The sequence below is a fragment of the Peromyscus californicus genome, unplaced genomic scaffold (assembly GCF_007827085.1).
Source record: "Peromyscus californicus insignis strain IS unplaced genomic scaffold, ASM782708v3 Scaffold_12__1_contigs__length_115047231, whole genome shotgun sequence".
NCBI lineage: Eukaryota > Metazoa > Chordata > Mammalia > Rodentia > Cricetidae > Peromyscus > Peromyscus californicus.
Window position 1 is genome coordinate 65,931,870 of NW_026294413.1, and position 19,416 is coordinate 65,951,285.

At 42.3% G+C, this 19,416-nt stretch overlaps 1 protein-coding gene across 5 annotated transcripts in view; it reads left to right on the plus strand.

Annotated features, from left to right (window-relative positions):
* Window positions 1–19,416, plus strand: part of Zdhhc20 (zinc finger DHHC-type palmitoyltransferase 20) — a 65,125-nt gene that overhangs the window by 36,831 nt on the left and 8,878 nt on the right. For 3 of the 5 annotated variants that reach the window (XM_052733087.1, XM_052733090.1, XM_052733088.1), the window contains exons 6-11: window positions 1,108–1,177; window positions 2,307–2,339; window positions 3,059–3,179; window positions 8,801–8,836; window positions 11,058–11,190; window positions 16,423–16,549. In XM_052733087.1, coding sequence (XP_052589047.1) covers window positions 1,108–1,177; window positions 2,307–2,339; window positions 3,059–3,179; window positions 8,801–8,836; window positions 11,058–11,190; window positions 16,423–16,549 — 520 coding nt within the window. The remainder of the gene's footprint in view (window positions 1–1,107; window positions 1,178–2,306; window positions 2,340–3,058; window positions 3,180–8,800; window positions 8,837–11,057; window positions 11,191–16,422; window positions 16,550–19,416) is intronic. The other 2 variants (XM_052733089.1, XM_052733092.1) reach the window with 1 other exon arrangement.

The window sequence follows — 19,416 nt, forward strand, 5'->3', positions numbered from 1 at the left end:
GGGAAGCCAGAGGTCTGGAGCTGGAGTTATAGATGGTTGTGAGCCACTTGCCATGAGTGCTGGGAAGTGAACCATGATCCTCTCTGGAAGAGCAAGTACAAATGTTTATAACCACTGAGCTATCTTTCCAGTCCCGGTATTTCTTACTGTTCAAACAAGCCAAGCAGTTTTCTATCCCTGAGTCTATTCCTTCTAACTAAAGTCTTTGTTTTCCAAGGTAGTGGGATTTTTTGTTTGTTTGTTTGTTTGTTTGTCTCTCAAATCTCATGTATCCCAGATTGGCCTCAAACTGCCAGTGTAGTTGGTAATGACCTTGAACTCCTGATCCTTCTGCCTCAAGCCTCCCAGGTGCTGGGGTTATAGGCTCGCACCACTGTGTCTTGTACATGCAGTGGTGGCCTCCAAACCTAGGGCTCTGCACTCTGCCGTCTGAGCTCCCTTATCCTCTAGCTCTATTTTCCCAGATGTTTGTAAGTTCGACTCCTCCCACTCTCCTTACTGTCCACTGTCACTGTCTAATGTACTGTTTATTTTATCGATTCTCTTAGTCCCTAGAGCATAGAGTATGTAAGGTTCACAAAGTAGGGATTTTGTTGAGATTACCTGGCACATAGTAGGTGATCAGTATCTTTTGAGCAACTGAATGTGAACTAGGCGATAGCGAAGCGTGTATTAGAATTTTAGTTGGAAGGATGTTTTTGTTGATCCAGATGTGAATTGTCGTTGGTCTAGAGTGGGGATGGCTGCAAACAGAAGGTGAATGCCTTGAAGAATTGTGATAACCTGTTACAGACATTAGGCTAGAGTCAGCAAAGCCCTGGGTTTGTGATTCAGTGGGCCTGAGTTCTGCCTAGTTCTGCTGTTCATCTTGGTGTTCGGCATTCTGCAAGGCACTTACTTGGGATCTGCTTTATTTAGTTTGGAAACTTCTGGGACACTACATTATGAGGCCTCTTTTCTCTTGACATTTTATTTGAGATGCTCTTTGGTGCATTTTGGTATTTTTAAATGAATCACTGTCAGTTTCCAGAGGACATTCCAAAAGTCAAGCTTAATAGATCAGTGAAGCTTGCACACCTTTGAGTGTCTTCTTCTTCTTCTTTCTAGCTATCCGATATTGTGAAAAGTGTCAGTTGATTAAACCTGACCGGGCTCATCACTGCTCTGCATGTGACAGGTGAGCGTTACTCAGATTGTTTTCCTTTAACCCTACCCTGGAATTTGGCAACAGAGGAACATTTTACATGCTTCTTCATATGTAGTAAAACCATTTCATCCTTTCCTATTATTTGCTGTGGATATAGAACTAATATAAATACTTACGTAAGCTAGAATATGCTAGAAGAAGACTTTGATAACCTTTTCTCTGCTCATTGAGTAGAATTTTAATTTTAAATACGCTTTTTAGACAGGTGTGGTGGCACATGCCCTTAATCCCAGCATTTGCATGGATCTCTGAGTTCGAGGCCAGCCTGGTCTACAGAGTGAGTTCCAGGACAGCCAGTGCTACACAGAGAAACCTTGTCTCGAAAAACCAATATAAAGAGACTATAATGATATTTTCTTGTTTTTATTATCAATATTGATATTCAAAAAAGTCACTGAATTAAATTCTGTAATTGTTTTCAGTTGTCATATGTTCCATTTTATTCCTTGTTTTCATGTGGGAAGCTGGGATGGTAAAGGACAGATTGTTAGTTTAAAACTCTTGACTAATCCAAGCCTCTTAGACAAGCTGTAAGTTTCTGGGTGTTGGGTTTCTCATCTTCACTTGTGAGATGTGTAGTCTCACCTTCTCCATATATAAAATAGGACTCAAGAGGGAGGAGGGCTTGGTTTGGTTTTGGTGTTCTTATGGTAAAGTTGGTAGTGGTCACCACGGGGAAGCTCAATGTGAAAGAATGGAGGAAAGCAGCCATCTCAAGCCATGTGGTAGTGTGTGGTGTGTGCACTTCTAAGGACTGATACTCTAGATCTGCACGTGCTCACAGTGCTAGAGGTCACCTGTTTATCTCCTTAGTTGATGTCTAAGCTGGGCCTTCTAATGGACCAAAAGTCTTCCCCGACCTGAATAATAAGATGTCATTTGGTGTGGTGCAGTGAGCTAGGTGTGATGAACTGAGGTCACAGTGTAAGAGCTGTGACTGTTGACCTGGGAAGGTGCTTAAGGAAGTAGCGGAAGTTACCTGTTGTTTCTCAGGTGTTCTCAAAGATTGAGTTTTTAGAGGATATTTTAAGTTCAGTAAAACAATGAGAAATTAGAGTCAGGAGTTTTCTATATGAATTTTCTTATGCTTGCTTCCTAGATGTGTTCTTAAGATGGATCATCACTGTCCATGGTATGTATGAAAAATAGTAGAGATTGCCTAAGTCATGGGGGTGGGGGTTGGATGTTAGAAGCAGGAAATTGAGAATTATTTTCTTTAGTAATCCTTTTTTTTTTCTATTGGTGCTGGTGTTTAAATCCAGGGTCCCTACACATTCTAAGCATGTGCTCTCTATGACTAAAACCATATATCCTGCTCCAATCTTCCTATTTTTTAGCTCAATTAAATTACTAATACATACATACATACATACATACATACACACACACACACACACACATATATGTGTAGATATGGACGTTTTAATTTTTTCCTTTAAAAATATTTTCTGATAAATCTCCAGATGGTGATATGTTAAAAATTAACATTAGAGTTGCAAAAATCTATATAACATTAATTAAAAACATCCATAGTTAAGATACTGTTTGTTTTCTACTTCTCACTGGACCTATTTCCAAGTAATGATGATATAAGCTCTCTGATTCCTTTTCCCCCCTTTTGACTCCAAGTCACACATTAATTTACTATCTTAACCATCTCCGTAAGCTCAGTGATGTTTGCTGTATTCCCATTTTGGTCCAGCACCAGGATTTTCACATCTTACAGAGCTGAGCTGTTTCATGAGACACTCCCTACACCCCTCTCCCACCAGCCCTGAGACTATTTTGTTTTCTGTTTCTGTATATTGTGATTTGTCTTATTTTACAGTGTTACTTTCTGTATTCTTCTAGGGTGAATAACTGTGTGGGATTTACTAATTACAAATTCTTCATGCTGTTCTTGTTGTATTCCCTACTATATTGCCTTTTTGTGGCTGCAACAGTGTTAGAGTATTTTATAAAATTTTGGACGGTAAGTCTTTTTTCTGCCTTAAACACATATAAAAGATGTTTAAAGATGTGTATTTGAAAAGAGTTTCTTCATGTTTTTTTTAAGTAGATCTGATTAGCTCTTATAATGGCTCAGACAGGACTACACTTTCCTCCATATAGGTTGCATGTGTACTTGTAAGTCAGCGTGTAGTACACAGGCTCTAATGACTGGTGCACTATTAGAAGAGCTGCTCTAAAGAGTTAGTGCTCCACTTGCCTTGATGAGTGAGACTCGCTGCCGCTTTGCAGTCAGAGTGGCGTCTTAGGCCCAGACAAGCACTTGCTTCCTGTCTGCATACACTCTTTGAGAATTTAAAAAAAAAAAAGATTTATTTTTATTTTATGAATATGGATGTTTTGCCATGTACCATAGTGTGCCTGGTTCCTGCGGAGACCAGAAGATGGTGTCAGATCCCTGGGAACTAGAGTTACAGAAGATTGTGAGCCAACATGACATGTGGGTGGGTGCTGGGCATTGAACCTGAGTCCTCTGGAAGAGCAGCCAGTCCTTCACAGCTGAGGTGTCTCTCCAGCCCCCATCTTTTCAGATTTTTTTAAAAAACAACAAATAGTTAAAAATAATCAAATGTTTTTATCAGCAAGGGACCAAAGTATGATTTACCTGAGAGGAAGTCGTGTAGAAACAAGCAGCTCAGTGTGACAGGTGACTGAGTGATCTCTGAGCTGTAGTACGTGTGAAGAACAGAGCTCATGTCAGTGCATATAGTATGTGGTGGGTGTCTAAGGGGAAATGACCTTCTAGGGTGTCCTGGCTTCTCCCTGCTGGACGCGAGAGCCGTCAGGGAGACATGCTTGCTCCCATTTTCCTGGGGATGTTGGCTACCATATACAGATGCTCATCTATTCAGAATACATAATCAAGTTGAAATCTTTTTAATGTGGAAGTGTATATACTTGAGGGGAAAATAACTACCCAAAACATGGAAAGAACTCCATCTTAGAAGTGCTGTGGAGAACTGCTGTTTTTCATTATAACGTTTTCACAGTGTTTGATTTTTTATGTGCATGTTCTGTTGATATAATTTAGAAATAACTTTAAAATATGTTGAAACTATCCCTTCATTAAAGTCTTTAACTGTCTGGATATTCTTCTTCCCTAGTCTTCCCCTCCAGTGTCGTGAGTCCCATTAAATGTAGGTTCAGTCTTGATTGTCACATTGCTGGACCTAATACCCAGGCCTCAATTGATAATCATCACTGAGCCGTCATAGAAATGGACATGTTTCACGTCTGCTTCCTGTTCCCTTTCCATTGTTTTTCATTGCTTATCTGCTGTAATGAGAACAAAGTCTACAGCAGTCCATTGGTTGCCAAGCTAGAATAGTGATGTCATCTCCGGGTCCTTGTTCGTCCTATCATTTTACCTAGATCGCAGGGATCCCAAGGGAAAGGGCATAGGCTTTGCTTATATATTTGCTATAATTTAAACTCAATGAAGGCAAGACATTTTGTCTTTTTCATTAGTAGAACATCTAGGGTGTTACCTGGCCCACAATATAGTAGGTATTTAGTAAATGTCTGCTGAATGGTAAAATAACCAAAGTGACGTTGGCTTAGATTGCTCTTTCATTTGTGAACTTTCAAGTAATACTGCACAGAATTGATAGATTAAATTAATGTAAACATGTGGTATATAAAAAGCACCCAGATGTCTGTCTATTCGCCTGTGTTTGAGACAGGGTCTTAAATTAACCAGTCTAGTCTAGGACTCACTGTGTAGCCTAAGCTCATGGCAGTCCTCCTGCCTCAGCCTTTTGCGATGTCATTGTATATGTCAAACCATTCCTGTCGTAACCATGTCTGTCTCCTGATGCCTTGTTCTACACTGCTTTATCACGTGCAGTGCGCATTGACTAAGAACACAGTCCCTAGCTTCACTCTGCGTGTGCGAGACTCTTTACTAACCGTTACCACATCTTATGAGCGCCCTGGTTTATTCCATGTCCACTTTTTTTGATAAAAGATACTAATCTTTATTCATGACCTTGGTATCTATCGATGAGCCTTTCTTCAATGAAAGACAGAAATCACCAGCTACAAAAGCCAAGTTCACAATTTAGGCAGCACTGAAATGGACAGTTTCTCCTACCCGGAGCCACTGTGCAGCCATGGTCCAGTCCTCCGTTGACTGAGATCGATTTGTCTGTAGGGCCCAGCCTCGGCCACGCAGGATAGCAAAGTTTCCACGTGGAAAGGCAGCCGCAGTGCCCAGCCCAGCGCTTGTCTTCAGGGCACTGGCCCTTGTGCCGTCTTTCCGTGACTCTGGCTGCAGACTTTCCTTCCCTTCTAGCTTGTATCTTCTAAACAGGTTTGGTTGTTGTTGACGTTTTCTGTTTTTTAACCGACTCTTTTTCATTTCTCTGTCTGGCGTCTGGTGTCTGGTGTACGGTTGTACACGTGGTCACCCATTGTCTTCTGACACTGTCACTGTCTTCATTTTCTCTTTTAAATTGTGGTTTGGAGGAGGAGATAATTGCGGTATAAAAATAAGTCCACATTTATTCTTTTTAACACCTGGAAAAATGTTTAAAGAGTGTGTGTTTTGTTATCCAGGCTGGGGAGGCCACAGAGCTAGAGCCCATTATGACTGAGAATTACTCAGAGGCCCCAGAGAGAACAGACACAGTGTAAGGCAGGCTCAGTGAGGTCAAGAGCTGCGGGGGTCTAAAACAGGATGCACTGCTTTAGGATTAGCCAGTTTGAATCATCCCAGTGGATTCTGGGATGACTAGAGTCATGCTGCTTCCTTGTGGGGGTGGCACCCGGATGGCGGGCTTGGAGTCTGGGCTCTGGATTGGTTAGCATGTGAAAATTGCTCTCCTAGAGGGGAGTGCTTTTCTATGTACTGGTGAACTTGGGAAGTGTATTACTTCCCCAAGTCAGTGAAGCCCCAAGATCCCAAGGTGTTTACACGGGAATGTAGGGAACCATAGTTTTGTACAGGGGGTTGTTGTGACTGCAGTTATCAGAGTGACAGCTGAGATTGGAGAAGTTAGGTAGCTGCCCAGGATCATGTGTTTCATAGTGTAGAAAACTAGAATTAAAGTCAGATCTGGCTATCCCAGGGTCCAGGTACTTTCCAAGGTCACTTGTTACTTAACAGCTGTGTACAGCAGCAAGTGACAGAGCACAGTTATTTCCAGGAAATACCTTTGTATTTTACAAAGCATTGTAATTTAGGGGACTGGAGAGATGATGGCTCGTTGGTTTAGATCACGTGTTGCTCTTGCAGAGGACCCAGGTTTGATCCCCAATATCTACATGCTGGCTCACAACCATTTATAGTCATGTATATGGTATATATGTACACAAAAACCCACTTGTATAAAATAAAATCCTTAAAAATGTATGATTTTAAACTTTATGCATGTTGGGCATGGTGGTGCACACCTTATCCCAGCACTCAGGAAGCAGAGGCAGGTGATCTCTTTGAGTCTGAAAGTCTGGTCTACAGAGTTTCAGGACAGATGGAACTACATAATGAGGCCTAGTCTCAAAAAGCAAAACAAAATAAAAACAAACAAAAAGCTAAATAAAGTTTCTGCTCAGTGATAGTGTGAGCTTAAGGGCCATGGTCCCTCAGCAGCATGAGCTGGGAGATGCAACCCAGCACTGCCCACTGTCCTGAGAAGGTGCCTACTTAAGCACTTCCACAGAAATGGGCTTTAGTGTCGACAAGTCAGAGTTAGTGAGATTATTGAGTAGAAACAAGATACAGTACATGCTTCAGAGCAGCGGTTCTCAACCTGGGATCGTGACCCCTTTCATAGGGGTCACATATCAGATATTTATATTACACTTCGGAACAGTACCAAAATTACAGTTATGAAGTAGCAACGAAATAATCTTATGGTTGGGAGTCAGCACAACATGAGGAGCTGTATTAAAGGGTCACAGCATTAGGAAGGTGGAGAACACTGCTCTAGAGTTAAGTGCTGGCGTGGAAAGGAAGAGGTGAAGTGCAGGAAAGGGCAGTACACACTCTCCAGTCACATTTAAGATACCCTTTTAGTGATTATGTGTATGATTTTGGGGCTAGGTTACATTGTTTGAAAGATGTAATCTACAAGAGTTAAAGATAAACAAAGTTGCCAGGCGTAAGTGGCCCACGCCTTTAATCCCAGCACTCGGGAGGCAGAGGCAGGTGGATCTCTGTGAGTTTGAGGCCAGCCTGGTCTACAGAGAGAGTTCCAGGACAGCCAGAGCTACACAGAGAAACCCTGTCTTAAAAAGAAATAAAAAAAATGAAACAAAGTTTAAAAAAGAGTTTAATAATTAGTAAAGCAAAATAAAACTGAAGTAGTTTTATTTATTTCTCTTATTTTAAAGAATATGGTCTCCATAGCAAGTTCTAGTCAATGCTACAACAGTAAGACCCTGCCTCTGAAGCCAAACTGAAATTTGAAAGGGGTTTTTCAGGTGTATGTTTTTAACTTAGGGCTGACAGGAGAGTGCTAAAACACTTCAATTCAAGGTCACAAACCTTGTGTCCTAAATATGCATAGTTTTTAACATCTTTGTTTGCGATGTCTTTAGAAAGACAAGCATTGTCTGTAGGTAGTGTTGTATTAAGTTTCTGCATCCTCAGCCAGTAAAAGATGCAAAGTGGACCCCAGGGTTAAGCAGCTGGTTTACCCTCACCTATCTGGGATGCTTGAAATGGAGTAGGTTGCATATTGAAGTGAGTGGACAAGATGGCCTTACTATGAGTGGAAAATGTGAACCAAGACAGAAGGGAATTGATGGGTGTCTGAGGGAAGAGCACTTAAGCCAGAGGAATCTGTAGGCATCACTGGAGTTTTTGTGCTATACTAAGGGAACTTTCCTCTGCGTAGCCCTGGCTGTCCTGGAACTCAATCTGTAGACCAGGCTGGCCTTGAACTTAGAGATCTGTCTGTCTGTCTCTCAAAAGCTGAGATTAAACGCGTGCACCACCATCACCCAGCTCCAAGGGAATTTTTTATAGCTAGATTAGACTAAGAACGGATACTAAGGAGAAGCCCAGGATCCTGGTAGGGCTAAGTAACAAAGGGACTTTAGAGATCTCTAGTGTTAGGAGGTGTCAATGTCTCTGTCTGTCTGTCTTCAGTAAAATGGGAACAAAAGGGTGAAATGATGTGACTCGTAAAAGGTTTTGATTGCTGAGCTGAGACCCAGGCAGAATCAGCAATCTGTGGCGTCAGAGGTTACCATTGTTTTCCCGATGAAACAGGTAGTTTCAGTGAGGTGCTGAGTCGTCGGGTCTCATTTCTGCAACTACTAACCAACCGGAAGGTTAAAGGATTGCAGATGTTCATGCTGAAGGGTTTATTTTGTTCTTTTAGACACAAGTGTCTTGTATAGGGATGGGAAAGTGCATGTTTAGAGGGTCTCTGAGATGTGGTTGAAGAGAGAAATGGTTTTGCCTGTTAGTTTTGGGTTGTGTTTTTTTTTTTTTTTTTTAACTTTTTGGAAAAATGTAGACCATTAGAGGACAGCTTCTTGTATTCCTTCCAAGTGCACATAACTGATAAAGCCTAGTTTTCAGGATAACTTTGTATAAAAGTTGTTTTCTTAATGCATTGTCTCTGTTTGCACAAGCTTTGCCGCAGGAAATCTACAGAGAATTGCCCGAAGGTAAAAACACATCATTGCCATGACATTCTCATCATCTCTCTATAGAGTGAATGTATGTAATTAATATCTCTTTACAAGTTGGCAAGATGGAATAGTCACTGTGTTTCAAAAGTACAGTGGTCACTGTGAGGAAAAAAATAAATATTGGAATAATGCAGGGCTGGTGGGGAAGTGTTCAGTGGTAAAGTTTCAGAGTCCCTCGTTCAGTCTCCAGCACACACACACACACACACACACACACACACACACACACACGCTAGCAGCCTTTCAGTTAGTCTGTCAAAGCCGGTGTATAGTGTGTGGGATTATATGTGTGTGGTGTATGCACATGAGTGTGGGTGTTCACGGATGTAGGAGGCCATAGCAGGATGTTGGGTGTCTTCCTCTGCCACATCACCTTAGTGCCTGAAGTCAGGGCCTCTCACTGGCCAGCAAGCTTTCCTGCTCTGCCTAGCTCCACCCCTTACAGGGATATGTAGCCATTCCCACTGTTTATGTGAGTGCTGGAGATTTCCGCTCGGGCCTTTGGGCTTCCAGAGCAAATGCCTTTATCCACTAAGCCGTCTTCCTAACCCCTGTGAAACTCTTTTTGTTTTAAATTTAAAAACTTAAATTATAGTTGTATGTCTGATACACGCGCACGCATGCATTCGGGCACAGGTAGAGGTGAGAGGTTAATTTGGAAGCCAGTTCTCCTCCTACCATGGCTTCTAGGGATGGAACTCGGGTTGTTGGGCTTGAGCATCAAGCACTGTTGTCCCTCGGAGTCATCTTGCTGGGCCTTTGGTTAGAAACTTAAAAAAAATAGGGGTGTGTGTGTGCATGTGTACGTGTGTGCTCATGCATGCTCTCGCTCTCGTGTGCTCACACAGAGGCATCAGATCCCCTTGAACTGGAGTTGTAAGTAGTTGTGAGCACCTGAGGTGGTGTTCTTAAACAAGGATCTCTCCAGTCTGTTGTATGTTGGTCTCCCACCTCCTTTGAGAGAGTCTTTCTGTGTAATCCTGGCCATTCTGGAACTCACTCTGTAGATGTAGCTGCCTCCCAAGTGCTGGGATTAAAGGTATATGTCACCATGCCTGGCCCATTAAACATTTTTTTAAATTAAATAGGGCAGCCTGTTTTGGAAAACTAGGAGACTTGGCTATATAGTTTTTGAGACAGTTTCATGTGATCCAAGATGACCTTCAACTTACTGTGCAGTCAAAGATGACCTTGAACTCCTGATTCTCCAGCCTCCACTTCGAGTCCTGAAATTACGAGATGTACTGCCATGCTCAGTTTTTAGTCATGCTAGGGACTGAACCTAGGACTTCATGCATACTAGGCAGGCATTTTTCTGACTGAACTACATCTCCAGCCCCTTCCGGGTTTTATTTTAAGAGCAAGTATTTAAAGGCTTCCCCTTTAATAGCCATATTTCTGTAAGAAGGAATGACGGAAACTGTTCATTCTTTAATACCTTATGGCATCTTTTATCAAGTGACAGTTGCTTACACAGATTTCTAAGGAAAAGAAACAAGGATGAGGAGGAGGTAGGCATCAGCATCTGAGGACATGGATACCTTGGAGGAAAGATGCACCGAAGTAAAAGTGAACTACATCACATTCCACTTGTTTGTAGAGCCTGTGTAGTTAAGTGGCTGTTTTTATACAAATGGAAGTGTCCTTGTTCCTCTGGATGTTGAGGAAAATCTGAATATATACATAAGGTATGAAAGGAAATTGCTAGGGAGAATAGTCCACCTTTTCATTTTATGGCTGAATTGCTGAGATTGTTTAAGGAAAACTTTAAAATGTTTGTATTATTTATTATTCTCTTATGTGTATGGGTGAGTGTGTGCTTGCATTTATATCTGTGCACCACATGCCTGGCTGGTACCCACAAGTCAGAAGAGGGTGTTGGATCCCTTAGGACTGGAGTCGCAGACAGTGGTAGGCTGCCTTGTGGGTGCTGGGAAGAACAGTCAGTGCTCTTAACCCCTGAGCCTTCTCTCCAGCTCCTAAGGACAATTTTTAAATGACTTGGGACTGTTTATGGGTTCAGCCTTCTGTGAGATTGTAACTTCAGAATACATGGTCTCATTTGTTCATTACTCTTCATATATGACTTTTTTTGTTTTGTTTTTGGTGGATTCAGTCTTTAGCAAGAACCAGATTACAAGTTGTATTTTAGAGGTTGAGTATCCTCCTAATTAACCCTTCTTTCCTCTTTCCTCAGAATGAACTGAGAGAGTCACGTGCAAAGTTCCACGTACTTTTCCTTTTCTTCGTGTCTGCGATGTTCTTCGTGAGTGTGCTCTCACTGTTCAGCTACCATTGCTGGCTAGTTGGGAAAAACAGAACAACAATAGGTAAATGAGTCTAAGTCTTTTCAAGATGATCACAAATGAACATGAATGTGTAGAAAGACTGGTAGGCAGTGAAGAAATAAAAAAGTGATTGTGTATTTAAACTTCACTGTTTTGGATACAGTAGGTGTGTAAGATAGACTCCTGTTGAAGAGGATTGTGGGAGTGATTATATGTAGGATGATTTCAGTAATGTATAACAAAATTTATAGTTTATAAACTTATAAATAAGAGCTATTACCTGTGTTTATACAATATCTTTCGAAAACTAATCTCTGAATGATAGATTTTCATAAAGTTGATGCTCAGACTCAAACCATTTTAAATCCTTCAGTTTACCTTCTTGCTAAGACAAGGCATACTTCATGTGTATTCTTGACACACAAACACACACACACATGCACATACACGCACACCCCTGCACAATTTGATGGGCATATGTTCTAAGGGTTAGTGCTTATGACATGCCTTTTTATTTCCATTTTTGTGTTCGTTGTCAGTGAATTTTAGTGCATAGTATTATTGTTACCAGCTTTTTTCTTTTCCCTTTTTTCTAATTTAAAATGAAAATGCAGGGCTGGAGAGGTGGCTTGATAGGTAGGTAAGGGTGCTTGCTACCAAGCCTGGTGAGCTCAGCTCATTCTCCTGAACCCACATGGTGGGAGGAGAGAGACCCTTCTTCCACATTTTCCTCTGACTGCCACATGTGTTGAGCTGTGTGGATATATAGACACACTGAATAAGTAGATAAATGCAAAAGAAGTAAACATAAAAAACAAAAGCAAATAGAGAGGAATAATTAAGTAAGGTGTGTCGTCGGTTGTTTCTACTCTTTACTCTTTTACTCTTTGGGGGGCCCACCACCCAGCTCCCAAATAAATCACACACGGAGACTTTTTCCTTCTTATGAATGCCCAGCCTTAGCTTGGCTTGTTTCTAGCCACCTTTTTGTAAGTTAACCCATCTGTCTTTTGCCTCTGGGCTTTTACCTTTTTCTATTCCTATATATCTTTCTTTCTTTCTTTCTTTGTGGCTGGCTGTTATGTGGGTGGCTGGCCCTTGATGTCCTCTTTTCCTCCTTTTCTTGCTCTTTCATCTTCTTCTCCTAGATCTCTCCTTCTATTTATTCTCTCTGCCTGCCAGCCCCGCCTATCCTTTCTCCTGTCTTGCTATTGGCCATTCAGCTCTTTATTAGACCTTCAGGTGTTTTAGACAGGCAAAGTAACACAGCTTCACAGAGTCAAACAAATGTAACATAAAAGAATACAATACATCTTTGCATCATTAAACAAATGTTCCACAGCATGAACGAATGTAACACATCTTAAAATAATACTCCACAACAAAGTTGTTCAAGGGTAGTAGGACTGGGTATTGTGGCATATGCCCTTTTTCCCAGCACTCAGGAAGCTAAGACAGGGTTACAAGTGTGAGGCTAGCTCAGGGGGGCCTAGCAGGACACTCTTGAGGCCCTGCTCACCCCGAGCTGCTCTCGTGCCAGCCTCCCAGCCTTGTTAATTCTTCTCTAGAAGCTTGAAGTCCACCTGCCATCCACAGCCTGTGTATTTTCCAGAACTGGAAGGAAACAATTTTTAATATAGAAACATTAAGAGATTTGAGGGCACATTTTAGTTACTATATTTGAATTGTATCGTCTTATTTATTATTGGGCTGTGTGAATTATGTGGCTTTCAGTATAAGGATTTCTCTGTTTCCTTGCCCAGCTCACCCTCCACTGTTTAGCACTTCAGGTCCATTATGCTTTACTTTTCCATATAAATAAAATTCTTTATGTCTATTAAATAATTTATTCTCTTTACAGAAGTGCTCTTACCCTAGAACTGACAACAACCTGACTTGTTTGGAAAGCCCTACCCTAAAGACCTCTTACCAGAAAAACAGACTTTACACAGAAAACCAGAATTCACAACTGTTTCAGGGGTCCAGTGCCTTCTCTAGCCTCTGAGCACTAGGCACACATGTGGTGTGCATACATACATTCAGGCAAAACACTCATTCATATTAAATAATAAAATTAAGGAATTCATTTCAAAATTGATAACTATGGTAGTGGTAGGTCCATTTTCCTAGCTGGTACTGACCGCCTAGGTCTAAGGAGCAACCAGTTGTAGATGGGATGCGAACACCTTAGTCTGTTTCTCACATAACTTTTTTCTTGTGTGTGGAGTCCAAGCCTGTGTGCAAGAGAACGATAGAGTACCTCAGCTGGATCGCCTAAAGGAAGCAGAGTCAGGATTTGATTGTGTCTTCAGAGGTCTTAGTCCATGTTTACCTCCTGTGCTCTGTGCTGTGAGCACAGGCCAGACCCAGACATAGACCGTGTTTCTAGTGACCAGCCCGTGAGCACAGGCCAGACCCAGACATAGACCGTGTTTCTAGTGACCAGCCCGTGAGCACAGGCCAGACCCAGACATAGACCGTGTTTCTAGTGACCAGCCCGTGAGCACAGGCCAGACCCAGACATAGACCATGTTTCTAGGTGCCCTGCTGTCATCCTTAAATCATTTCCTCACATTATTTTACCCAGTGAAACCAGTTTCTGTCATGACTTGTCATGTGCACATATACTTACAAAATTACACAAATAAGCAAGATTTCAGAGAATATCATTAATTCCAATCCTGTGTAATGTAGTCTGATATTTTGTACCGTATAGTTCAGCCAATTAGACGATTCTGTGGCCATGCTTTGAAAAACACGTTGCCTTTGCATACCACTTCCTTTACTGCCGCAACCCCACACCCTGGCCCCCAGCTAGTTCTCCACTGCTTCTGCCAGCCTGTTGTTCTTTCCTGTGGGGGCACTGGATTCTGCTGGGCCACCTCTGCCCGTCTCCCTAACTTGCCTACCCGGATTTCACTGAGTTCCAGTGTCCCGGCTAAACCATTATCTTTAAGCATGGAAGTTCGTCCCTGTCCCTTTGGTTTTGGTCAGTCTTTGCCATAATCACACAAGGACCCTTCAATCACATGAAACTGAAAAGCCTCTGAAAATGAAATTTTAATGTCCTCTTCATTTCTTTGTCTCTCTGTGACAGGGTTTTATATAGCATAGGCTGGTCTCAGATTCTTCTATATCTAGAGCTGGCAGTGGTGGTGCACACCTTTAATCCCAGCATTCAGGTAGACTGTGGCAGATCTCTGAGTTCAAGGCCAGGCTGGTCTCCATAGAGAGACTCTGTGAGGAAAACAGAGTTTTCTGACTATCTGCCCTCTGAATGCTGGGTTTTAACTGGAGTGTTCTGCCTCTCCCCAGTCCTTCCCTCACTGCGCTCCTGTCTTAGGGTCCTCCTCACAGGGCTTCTCTTCTGCTTCGATTCCACACACCAGTTCGATCTAGAGCCTCTGTCTTCAGGGTGCTCTCCCCTCTCGTGCCCCCGGGTGTCTCCCATGATTTCTTCACTAATCCACGGGCTGGGCTTTTCAGCTGTCCACGCCTGCTGTGTCTTGTGGCTGCTTACATCTGGAGGAAACCATAACTCCCTAGAGTGTCACACTTCAGATTGAAGATTCTAGACCCCATCCAGTTAACGCGTACGCCTTTAACCCTGGCACTAAGGCAGAGGTGGCAGATCTCTGTGAGTTTAAGGCCAGCCTCATCTACACAGTGAGTTCAAGTCTATGTCAGAAACAAAAGGATAAGACAATCCCATACCTCACAAAGGGTGGAAACAGTGGTGGTAAGGTCAGTCGGCTTCCTCAGCTTCTTTCCTTATTAATCTAGGTCTTTTCGGGGGGGGGGGGGGGGGGGGGGGGGGGGGGGGGGGGGGAGGGGGAGTTAGGGGTTGGTTTTTGAGACAGCCAGGTTAGTTTATAGCCCCTGGCTGTCATGGAGCTCGCTTTGTAGCCCAGGCTGGCCTCTCCTGGCCCTGATTGTCACCATTCTATTCTTCCGATTTGTGAGTCCTTCAGAGGAAAATATTCAGGGGCCACAAGCAAGTTCCCATCTTCTCACCTTTCTAGGCTTCTATACACATCTCCTTTCCCACCTGTGAGTGGTGGCCTGCCTCCAACTTCTGAGGAAGGGTGTAACTTTGCTCTGCAAGACTCATCTTAGAACTCTCGAGACTCTTTTGCTCTAAGTTGCCTTAGTTTTTATTTGCTGTCTCATGCTGTCTGCCCCATCCTTTCAGCTTGTAAGATGCTGAAGTGCTTTGTATTTAAAAACAAAGGAGTACAACTCTTGTTGTGACACCTGTCTGCCTGGACCTCACTCTGTCACTTCACACGGAAGCTTGAAGCTGGGTCTGTAATCTCCCTCCGCTGCCTCACTATACGAGCAGGTGGAATGCCAGCCACTCCTGACATCTTCATCTCCCCGACCCCCACCCCCCAGGACACAATCTGTCCTACAAAATAGCTCTCCTTCTGTACTCCTCCTAGGGCACAGGACTTTTAGTACTTAGCACATGTAGGTTTTCTAGACTGTAGATTAGTAGACATTCTGATTTTTTGTTTGGGTGACAGTGCCTACGTTGTTAGGAATATATAGGAAGTTCATCAAGAAAGGGTAAACAAGTTCCAGTATCTTAAAAATGAACTGAAATACAATAAATGAAGTAGAATATTTTTAGTAAAGACCGGGGACTTAGCTCAGTGGGAGAGCACTTGATAGCATGTGCAGGGGTCAATACCTAGCACCACAAAAATGGAATATATCCAAAGTGTAATGTTCAATTTTTTTTCCAAAAAGCAGTATATGGTTGGGCATTGTAGTCCACACCTTTAATCCCACTGCCTGGGAGGCAGAGGCAGGTGGATCTCTGTGAGTTCAAGACTAGCCTAGTCTACATAGTGAGTTCTAGTACAGTCAAAGACAGAGAAACCCTGTCTCAAAATAAGTAAATAAAAGTAATATTAGATAATTATTTGGGCCTTTCATTTTAGAGGGTTGAAATAAAAATACACTTTCTCCAATAAGTCAGAAATTTGTCTTTTTTAAAGTAATGTTTAATTGACATAATTGTGTATATGCTGAGGTGACATTTTCGTACACGTCTATAATGTAAGTCAAATCAGGATAATTAGGACATCTGTCATCTCAGATGATTATTATTCCTTGTTACCTTTTATTACAATTATGTTATGCTCACAGCTGTCCATGTCAAAACCATAAGCAAGAAAATGAATATTTTCCATCCCCTTTATGATTTTTAAATAGATAAGATTTATTCATGTGTGTATACATACTTGTGTTTGTTTCCTTTTTAAACAGAGTCTTTCCGTGCACCTATGTTTTCTTACGGAATAGATGGAAATGGTTTTTCTCTTGGGTGTAGTAAAAATTGGAGACAAGTCTTTGGTGATGAAAAGAAATACTGGCTAGTTCCAGTATTTTCAAGGTAAGTTGCAGAATGTAGGAATCAGTGGTAGCTTCTGCCTCTGGCTAAATAACTTAAGACTCGGAGATTGTTTTTTTAAGGGCTTTAAAATGAAAACTCAAAATATCTTGTACATACATTAAAAACATACATTCTCTTTTAAAAATTGGATACAGTAAGAATATCTATACAGCAAGAGTACACATTTGAATGGGCAGAAGAAAATACAAACGGCTCAAGAGCTCTTCAAAATGAAAATCAGTTGCTTTTGGGAACATAAAAAATATTTCATAGATCATGACACAGAAGTGTTGTACGTGTGTTGTCCCCTCCCCCCTTTCTCTCTTTCTTTTTCTGTTTTTTAAAGATAGAGTCTCACTGTGTAGCTCTGGCCGACATAGAACTTACAGTGTAGACCAGACTGGCCTTGAACTCGCAGAGATCACCTGTCTCTCCTCCAGAGGGCTGGCACTAAAGGTGTGTGCCACCACATCCAGCTTGTCTTTATCTTCTAAAGAAGGCTGGATGCTGATGCAGTTCTACCTCAGGTATAAATAATACACATGCTAGATAATTCCTACATTCACGTCTCCCTGACCCAGCGAGTCTGGCCATCTCTACAGCAGTCACCACAGAGGAGGAAAACAGTTGGGAAGTGGATCGCCAAGTTTGTCAAATCTGTAGGTGTGCTGGGTGGAGGCTCACACTAGAATCCTAGGATTTAGAGAGCTGAGGCAGGAGGATCATCATGAGTTTGAAGTCTGTCTGGGTTGTATAGTCAGATAGTCAGAACCTGTCTCTAAAGGGGTTATTGGAATTGTAGGGCCTTTTCCTTAATGAAATTGCCATTTTCTGTCTAAAATGGCTTGCTTTCATTTCTTTGATCTGTCTATCTATCTATCTATCTATCTATCATCCATCTATCTATCACCTATCTTATCTATTTATCATCTATCTTATCTATCTACCATCTTCATCATCTATCTGTCATCCATCTATATCTATCACCTATCTATCTTATCTGTCTATCTGTCTATCTCTCTCTCTTTCAATCATCTCTCTATCATCTATCTATTTTTGCTGCATCGTCTCCCGGATTGCCTTATTTTCTGCTGACCAGGGTATAGTCATCTTATTTTTTCCACTCCAGATGTCTTCCCTGGATAATTTGGGGAGCAGGGGGTTTCAAGACAGGGTTTCTCTGTGTAGCTTTGCGCCTTTCCTGGAACTCTCTTTGTAGACCAGGCTGGCCTCGAACTCACAGAAATCCACCTGCCTCTGCCTCCCGAGTGCTGGCATTAAAGGTGTGCGCCACCACCGCCCAGCTTCCCTGGATAATTTTAAGAGTGTTCATCACTCCTTTCACAGAATTTATTGTGATAAAATTTAGTGTAGCTTTTTTCAGGTTTCTTTTGTTTGGGATTAGTGGAAGTTAGGGTTTTTTATTGTTGATTTTTCTTTTGGTTTGTGTTTTGTTTTTTTGAGGCAAGGTCTCATAGCCCAGGCCTTGAACTCCTGAGCCTTGGGATCACAGATGTGCACCAGCACACCCAGCTGGCTGAGTCTGTCTGTGTCTTCTCATCAGTTGGGAACTACTAAGCATCACCTCTTCTGTGTCCTCCCCCGGGGGACTCCCCCTGTGCCTGCATGGGGCACTTCCTTCCCACAGCTTTGTGATGGTTGGCTGTTGTCTGTGCGTGCCATTTCCTGTAGACCCTGATGCTCCTAACTGGGAGCCACCCTCTGCAGCCCGGTTTTCAGATCTTCTGTCTGATGTTGAGAGGTGAACAGTGCTGCTTCCTGGCTTTTCTCTCACCTGGTACTTACCAGGCTTCTTGGATCTGTGAATGTGCTGTTCCCGTCAGATCGGAATAGTTTTTACCCGAGGTAGCTTTAGTTATTTTGTTACAGCTTATTTGTTGGGTTTTGTTTGTTTGGGGCTCTTATCTATTCCCCTTCTCCCACCTCTCCCCACCAGCATTTCTGGCTCTCCAGAAATTTTTATATTTTTAGCTTTAATACTGTGGTTGTGCTGTGTGTGGTCCCTCTCATCTTTTCCTCTTGTCCTTAATTGTTACAAGTGCAGTCAGCCCTTTGGGGGTATCTCGTCTGCTGGTGAGCCCCATCTAGTGGTTTAATTTGAGAGGATGTGTCTCTCAGCTCTAAGTTAGATTTGTTTGGTTCTTTCTTACAAAGTTTTACTTTCTGTTTTTGTTATATCCATCTGTCTTTCAAATTCATGGCTGTGTTTACTATATAATCGCAGTTTTGAAGCTGCTCATTTTCACTTTGTTTGATGTTGGTTGTTTTTTGTTCTTAGTTCTGATCACATTGTCTGTTACTTTCCTTGTCAGTAACTTCTGATTAAACATGGTGGTTTTATCAGTGTCTAGATTTTATTGTCTCTTTGTAGCTGGTGAGTTTGGTTGGGGCACACTGTTAGTTTCTTTAGGCTTCACAGTAGTCTTGTTGAGGTTGGTTTTAAGCCTTGTAAGGTTGGCCCAATAGTAGCATTTTCTTGAAGGCTAAGCCTAGAACTACTGAAGGCGGGGTCTCAATGGAGAGAGGTTTCCCTGCTGGCTGCCGGTCAGATGTGAATGCTGTCCAGTGTCGCGAGACTTGGACTTGTTCACTGCAAGCTTTCTAGCTGTTTTTTCCTCACTTTGCCTGTCAGGATAGTATCTGTCAGAAGCTGTGGAAACAGTTCTGTGCATAGTTCCATAGTGATTTCTCCTCTGTCTTTTAGGTTCAAGCCATCTCAGCTTCCCAAAGCTTCCTCCCTCTCCATTGCCTTGATGCAGTGAGACTGCTTTGCTTGCGTTCCCCCATCCCTAGACCCTAGCGGATGTCTGGGGCTTGTTGTACTTTAAAAAAGAATTGTCTTAAAT